The 7,995-nt window shown below is 37.0% G+C and overlaps 1 protein-coding gene across 2 annotated transcripts; it reads right to left on the bottom strand.

Moving 5' to 3' along the window:
• Positions 1–1,308: 1,308 nt before the first annotated feature.
• On the bottom strand, positions 1,309–6,915 carry LOC149844120 (uncharacterized). 2 transcript variants are annotated; one of them, XM_090002068.1, is made up of 6 exons: positions 6,718–6,915; positions 6,506–6,545; positions 6,266–6,346; positions 5,838–6,030; positions 1,851–2,118; positions 1,309–1,758 (listed from the first exon to the last, which is right to left on the bottom strand). In XM_090002068.1, the coding sequence occupies exons 1-6, from the start codon at positions 6,772–6,774 to the stop codon at positions 1,543–1,545; spliced, it is 855 nt and encodes a 284-aa protein (XP_089858194.1). In that variant the 5' UTR covers positions 6,775–6,915; the 3' UTR covers positions 1,309–1,542. The 2 variants fall into 2 exon arrangements, with proteins under 2 accessions (XP_089858194.1, XP_089858195.1); XM_090002069.1 differs by lacking the exon at positions 6,266–6,346.
• Positions 6,916–7,995: the final 1,080 nt, after the last annotated feature.

Consider the following 7,995-nt stretch of genomic DNA (forward strand, 5'->3'; position numbering starts at 1 on the left):
AGGTGCCGGTCGCCATTCATTATACCTCTTCCACCACTCGGCTTGGTCGCCGGTGTTATCTTCCCGTCTCAACCTAAATCCAGTAGAGAGAGAGAGAGAGAGAGAGAGATCTTCGGTTTCCTGGTTCTATGCTGCACAAGAAGCTGGGTCATCTGCTGCCCTTGGGTCTCCGGCAGGGTGCCATTAAAAAGACGTAAAAAAAAAAAAACTAAATGTGTCTTCCCCAGTGAGCATCAAAACACGGAGGAGAGGTTGACCGGGGATGGGTCTCCAATTCAACTTCATATCATCATATATCGGTGATTTTCACCAACAAGGTTATATGTACAATTTTTTTTAAAAATATATATATTTTATATACAAATGACTTGACTGGCAATTTCTTGATTTTCATGGATATTATCCCAAAGACAAAAGTTAGCCTTTGGATCATGTTTAGCATGCTCTACTTACTGTTTTCATGTGTTTGTGAATGGGCGTGTGAAGCATAAGTGAGCTGCATGGTGACAGGCGCCTGGGACCCCCTCATATAAATTCTTGCATATCTCAAATTTCCACTAATTGCAGATCATTCGAAAAAGATGTCTCTATCGATTCCAGGACAAAGCTTTCAAAGGCGAAGCTGTCCTCAAAGAAATAAAATTATTAACATATTTTGTAACGTTGTCAGGAGCGTACGTATCCTTTAGAACAATAAGAAAAACCCTGAACTTCAGTATTATTACCAAACTTTTGTTTCTGTTGATGAAAAACAAACTTTTTTACAATTACCTGTGTATGGGGAGCGGTCATATTAGTGATATTACTATTTTTACCCTCTCAACACATGCCAACTCGAGCTTGGGCGGCTTAGGAACTAGGTGGTTCTAATTTGATAAATTCTGTCCCTGATTTTGGCCCTCACTACTTTTTATTTGTCTTAAAATGTATTGTTTTCTAGATCGTCATTGCCTAAACATCAACAAGTTGGTCAAACTTACAAGAAAGGAGATTGGATTTGATGGAGAAGAGAGAGAAAGTAATTAGTAGAAAAATGAAAGGGCAAATTTAAGTTATATAAATTAAAGAAATTTAAGGTGAAACCCACCCGTGGACTTTTCAGATTAGCCATAACAAAATTCTGAGCAGTTTTAATATTTTAAGCACAGGTGCATTTTATTAATGATAATGAGAATTGAAGTTCCAATTTGAAATTTGCACCAATATTTTCTTTTTTTTACCAGGAACCCTCGCTGAAGCGAGGAAAAACACAGGTGGGGCCCCATGACCACCCTGCCTTACGTGGCCCACCTCTGAAACAGAGAAATGTGATCATAAAAGCTAGATTAAAAAAAAAACTTACACCAATACAGGGTAGTGGGTACATATTAAAATGAGGTAAAATAGACCAAAACTGAAAGAACAGTAAGCCAAAGATTTAGTACAGCCAATCTCAGGTTCAGGTTCAATGAAGCGTCCAACTCCAGCAACATGAAAGGCAAACCTTCCATCTTTTCCTCTAATTATGACATCTATACTTTTAATCCCCCAACAGGCGTATTGTTACTCTGCCCCAACAGTGATGGTGAAGAAGTAGAGTTTCAGCACAATAGCAAGCGCCAACTGTAACAAAAAGATGCCAGCAACAATAAGAAACCAGTTTTCCCCAGAAGATTTGATGTGCGTCCGGAGGTTAAGAGCCACAAAGCATGCCGACATGAACCCAGCAACACCTGCTACCACCCACCTAAAAATTTCGATGGGAACGATAGACAAACACTGCAGATGAAAATATCGAAAGTTGAGAAATACAAGCTTAGAGTCTTGGACCACACAAATATAGATAGAACTTTGAGGAGCCAGTAACTTACAGAGGCAGGGATGAAAACAAAGAGTGAATATCCATATAGGCACAAGAGCTGAACAAAGCCAGAGGGAACAGAGAAGTACTTCAGAATAAGGTATAAGACGAGAGGGACGACGGTGACATAGCCATAGAATAACCCTGCAGACCATGTCACCAGGTTAATATCATAATTCCACTCCTTTTTGTGCAGCTTGTGCGCCACATACATAACAAATGTCCCGATAGCCGCTGCAACAAATATCAAGGTGGTGCAGATCCAGAAAGGGCCGTACCTGAGTAACAAAACAGTTAGAATTGATCAAGTCAAGTGTTTTCCGATCAGAATTTATCAGAATCAAAGTACTCAGTGCAGACAGCTGGGATGACGGGCTGAGCAATTCCATGATTAGGTCTTTCTACCGTGTTACGTTAGCATATCAAGCTTGTATACACTCAAATTGCCTTCTTATATATGAAAGGGTTCAGCAAGAGACAGGTACTTGGGCAATGCGGCTCACATGGGTCGATGCTAACCATACTACCACAAAGCACCAAAATGACAGGTTAGAAAGGCCATCAAAAGATCATTATCGTCTAACTGGATTAAATGCCCATACTGTGGAACTGTGGAACCGTGGAAGCATGATCCCACATCATTGTTTGCTATCTCATCAAAGAATAAACTACTAAAACATGCTAATCTTCCTCTAAGTGCCACACAAACCATCTTTCCTCTTCAATTTTTTATAAAAGGATGAAAATTATATCCTCTATCAACTCCTATAACAACTAGAGGACAACCGCAATCAAACATCAACCTAGAAGAATGATAGATCATCGTTCCCTCGCTTATGTTAGAGTCTCGACTGTCTTTTACTAAGGCTTGTCAGGCACACACTAAGCATCATTACAGTTTCTGTTGGCTCACTCAATAGGTGGAACTCACAGTGCAAACAATATTTAAACCATAAAAAGTAAAAACAAACATTCGGATTTTTTACAATAAAGAACAATATTATAAATAATAAATAATTGCATTGAACACAAGCAAAAAATTGTTATAAAAGCTTGCAGCACAAGCTTAAGTCTCACCAATCATAACTTAACAGTTCATAATTCATGATAACGTAAAAGACAATAGCGTGATAGACAAAAGAAAGGCAATATGATATGATGACAAACCTAAAAAGGTAAATAACTAGTTTTTCTAAATATGCCAAGGCAAGTCTACTTTTTTCAATTTTTTCCTAAGTAAATCTCATCTGGTCATTGACTTTATTCATGGCTTTTAAAACACAACCCTCTACAACAAATTATTTATGCACACTTTTTACTACAACACTTTTGTTGTTTGTTTGTTTACTTTTTACTGATGATTATTTTCATCATCACTTTTTGGTATCAGTGGTTTCTATTATATTTTGTTGTCTATACTATGCCACATGGATACGGATGTGGGTACAGGATACGATGTGGATATGTTTCGTACGATACAATAAATTTCAAAAATTAGGATATGGGAACACAGCTGTACACACACATAGATGTATGTATGTGTATAGAAAAGCAATCTTAATTGCTATAGCTAAGAACGGCGAACACTGAAACTAGGTTGAAACTGAAATGTGATGTAATTGATAACAAATTTTAAAAGAAAAAAAAAAGTCAGGTGAATACAAAACAAGTAAATAGATCATAAAAGGAAATAGACAAAGTTAATGACACCATGCTGATTGTGTATGAAACTAGTTTGACTGTGTCCATGAAGTGTCCGAGTGTTGTGACATGTCGACACGGGATATGCATGTTAAATGAAGTGTCTGTGTGACATAGTTTCTATATGATTCCAGCAATTGTTGTGTCCTTTTAGATTTTTGCAAATCATCAAAATAAGTTATCTGAAAGATTAAAAGAGCAGCATGGCCTTTATAAGTTCGCTTCCACTAGGAAGATGATATTTGAACTTACATATGCCATCTTGAATTTTACTGGTACAACCATCTTGTACACAAAAACACCGTGGCAAATCATTTATGTAAATTTTTATATACTGCTCTGGATGCCATAATTATATCTTGTAGCAAACATAATAATGTAGAAATTTCTCGAACACAAAGCAAGCCTTTCTTCACAGTTCTGTAAATCGCACAATAAATTGGGTTTAAGAAAAAACAAAATTATATATCATAAAAACTTCTAAAATAGACATTAAAACCTAATTTGAAGAACGTAGCTTTACCTTCTAACATCAATTTTTTCACATGCCTTTAAGTCCACAAATCTAGCCCGCAAGCATGAAACAAGCCTCACAATGGTTGGATTAGGGCAAAATCGATAAATCCTTCAATTCTGGAATTGGTAAACCTACAACAGGTTCGATCTTACTTCTTCCACCCTTAAATTTGCAGTTCGCACACACATTTAACCTTTCAATAGTTATATTAGGGGCAAACCATCAACATCTTGTACGAATAGGGCCTCCCAAGGGTTAGATTAGGGCAAAATCACAACAGCCACAACTTTTTGAGGTATGTACTAGGCTAGAATTCAATCGAGAGAAGAAGAGCTGTAGTCTGTTTTGGGGTGTAAAACTAGGTCAAGAAAACGACACTTTAACTCTAAAATTTGAACCAAAATGGCTGTGTAACCTTGCAATGAACTATAATAATCTTTCTTAGCTTATTAAGGTCAATAGTTTTGAATGAGCTTTCAAACATGTGAACTGCATTCTTTAGCACAACTTCCCTTTGACATACAACATAGGCAGCACATTGATCTGGTACAATTTTTATGAAAGAAACATTTGATCCAGTAGAATTCTACAACCATGTTCACGGAATATCATATCTATCCTACAGTCAATTTTCTTTGTATCGACTTCATTATCAGTCTTGCTTGGTGGCATCACCCTTATCATGAAAGTTTTGTAAAAACTTTGTAGTGGCAGTTTATGTATTAATTTCCAACCATTACAACTCAAAAGCAAGACATACCTTCATTCCTGTTTGCATTCCCACCCAATATAGTGTCAAAAGTGATGTATATTCTTGCTTGAGCTCATACAGTAGGTATTCTGGATGATAAAGAGTGAGCATTCCTTTTTCCTATAAATCAAGTACACTGAGCATGGCCAAAAGCAAGCCTCAAAAGTCATCCAAATGTCTAAAACCTGAATATATCAGCTGTCATTCCCACATACAACATAAGTAATGAGACATTAGGAATGTAAGGTAGAGACGTCAATCGTACAGGACTGGATGAGATTAAAAAAAAAACTGCCTAATAGACTTGCATCGAGAATGCACAACACCAGACACAAAATGGTCATACTTGCCATGGAATTTCTAAGCAAACCCAATAGAAATCAGCAAATGACCAATAAGCTATTTACACACATTTAGATTTGACATGAGTAAGGAGATTGAATAGAGCCCAACTGGACCTCAAATCTAAATATGATCAAGAAATGCTAGATTTAGTTTTACCTAATAACCAGCAGCATTCAACACATTCACATCCTTAATGGAACTTTATACATGCATATAGTGCATTTAAGATTTTGAAAATCTGAATGATGTATGAACATTGTATTTACCGAGGGCTGGTAAACAAACCAAATGAACTAAGCTTCCCATGTTGAGTACTTCTCTACTAACTAAAGCAACATGTATCCCACCAAAACTCAAGGATTAGCTTAATATTTTTTAATGTACGTGAACCTCTGCCTCGTTAATAGCAAAAGCAAAACAAGGGTCACAATGTGGATCGAATGAGATATTATCCAGCTCAGTATACCTCGCAATAATGTTAAAAGTACCAAAATGATTATTTCATAGAATCCAAAATGGGACTGCAATTTTACCATGCAAGAAGCAGCAGTTGTAGTGTCACATGAATACATAAAATCCAGGTACTAAGAAGGACAGATATCAGCTTTGGTAGAAGGCAACCAAATTAGATGCGGTACAACAAAACCATGATAAAATATGTTAACGATAAACAACAAACTTACAAGTCAGGATTGTTTCCTGTCTTCTCAGAAAAATCTCCCTTGAATGGGAAAAGGGAATCCCTGATTCTTTCCAATACATCCGATGTATCGACATCGAAATATGGCTTGTAAGCTGCAACAGTGAACCATCCAAACCAGCCAGTTGGCTGACTCTCTTCGCCGCCGCTTCCTGGAGCTGGCTTCGAAAACGTATCTAGAAACCACCAAAATCCAATTCAAATTACTGAATTCTTCACAAACTCATAACCCCCACTTTATCAACATAATTTGCAATCAAAAGCACCAAGAAATACGCCCTAAAGGCCGAAATCTCAGGCGTGATATATCGAGCAACCCAAATAAAGATAAAGAAGGAATTCATCCCAATTTTAATACCAAGAATGTGTTTTCAATTGAGAAACTAATCACCAGATCGAGAGAATTCATACCATCGGCATCTGGCGGAGGCCGATATGATCCAGAAATCTTTCCTTGGGCTTCAGAGGGGGGAAACGTCTGAAGATTGGACTCTATAAATACAAAATCAAGGAAACCCACAAAACTTTACCAAATAAATTCAGCAAAAAAAAAAACAGAAATCTTGCAAGAATCAAACTTTAAGTAACGAATTTCTTCATAAAAAGAACATTCAGCGTAGAGTTTCTAACCGAATTGGAGGAAAAACTGACCTGGGAACTTTAAAGTTACATGGTCGGGTGCTGAAACTGCCTGCAACTCAAAGAGAAACAATAACATCTAAGAAACACAAATTTAGGCAAAAAAAAAGAAAGAACAAGATGGCGACGAAGAGGAAGAAAATCCAAAACCTAGAGATTCTTAAAAACTCGAAAGATCTCATAATTCTGGAAAAAAACGAAGAGAGAGAGAGATGGGTTCTTACCGTGACCGATCCGGAGACCTTCTGATCGTCGAGACTCGTATACCCACCAGACATCATCTTCAGAAGCTCAAATTCTACACAGAAAACCCACAAATTTCTTCAAAAACTGGAAAAAAAAATATCTAAGAGATCGAAGAAATTCGTCTCTCTCTCACCGACTCCTTGTTTTACAAGAAAACACAGAGAAGGCTCTCAATGGATCCAAGAGTTTTAGGTGAGTCAGGTCTAGAAAGAACCGAGTCCCACCTTGACACAAACCGACTTTTGGTTATTTCTAGTATCGGGTACGACCCCAAGTCGGTTGCAGTCATCCTCATCTTCATACCCCTCTTAAATCTTATAATGCAAGTTGTTTCGATCAAATCTGCCATCATAGTTGGATTCAGCATGTTTGATTTAATCTGATCATTAGATCTTATTTTTTTGAAAAAAAAAACATGTTTTTCTAATTCACAAAATTTTATTTTTGATCAACCGTTGATTCTCTTAATCAATCAAAAAGTTCTGCAGGCAAGTCAGATTTGGGTGATTTAAATGTTGATCTTCACTAAACGAATGATGTACACATCTATGGAGACCGATTTGGAGAACAACTTGCAGCAATGAAATCCCATGGAAGGATATTAAGATAGGGATGGTGGAACCAATTTGGATATGGATCATGCTTGAGTGATCCAAATCCAGGTTTGGTTTGGACTTGGGTTGGGACATCGTGAGATCCACCATCAAGGGCTATCGTTTTGTATTTCCTACATCCTCTTCATTTCAATAAGCATTGAAGCAATCAGATTCTTTGCATTCTGAATATCCATTTTTATTCAGCACAACATTCTACTTAACAACGTATGCACGGTAGCATCTGCATCCGACGTCCTCTGCGTATCGCATATGCATTTTAATAGTTAGATTCATCCGCATCTGTTTTCACTTGTATTTCCTTTCATCTCATCAGTATCAACAGATTTCATTTGCATTGATTCGATGCAACATAAAGTCTACAATTGAATCAGATTCAATCCAGAAATTGTTGAACCTCAGCATTTCACGGATTTTTGCATCAGCCTTGAAACACATTGCTTTGCTGATCTGAGATGGGATCTCCTTTGATTTGATGTGAAATATTCCTCTGCTTTACCATGAATGCCTCTTTTGATTTATCTCTGAAAGTTTAAATCAGCATCTGATGCTGATTTGAAATTGGATTTGCATCTGATTCACCGTGAAATCCTTTTTTGCATTTGACTTACAGTGAAAATCCTCTTCTGAATTACAATGAGA

Source organism: Nuphar pumila, chromosome 3 (assembly GCF_984573655.1).
Source record: "Nuphar pumila chromosome 3, dmNupPumi1.hap1.1, whole genome shotgun sequence".
Taxonomy (NCBI): domain Eukaryota; kingdom Viridiplantae; phylum Streptophyta; class Magnoliopsida; order Nymphaeales; family Nymphaeaceae; genus Nuphar; species Nuphar pumila.

What these genes read in the sequence shown, in the direction of transcription:
- LOC149844120 (XM_090002068.1), bottom strand. Translation starts at nt 6,774, where the DNA reads ATGATGTCTGGTGGGTATACGAGTCTCGACGATCAGAAGGTCTCCGGA. An exon ending in AGGTCTCCGGATCGGTCACG is followed by an intron (nt 6,546 to 6,717) that starts GTAAGAACCCAT and finishes TTTGAGTTGCAG; the next exon opens with GCAGTTTCAGCACCCGACCA. An exon ending in GCCTCCGCCAGATGCCGATG is followed by an intron (nt 6,031 to 6,265) that starts GTATGAATTCTC and finishes GGTGGTTTCTAG; the next exon opens with ATACGTTTTCGAAGCCAGCT.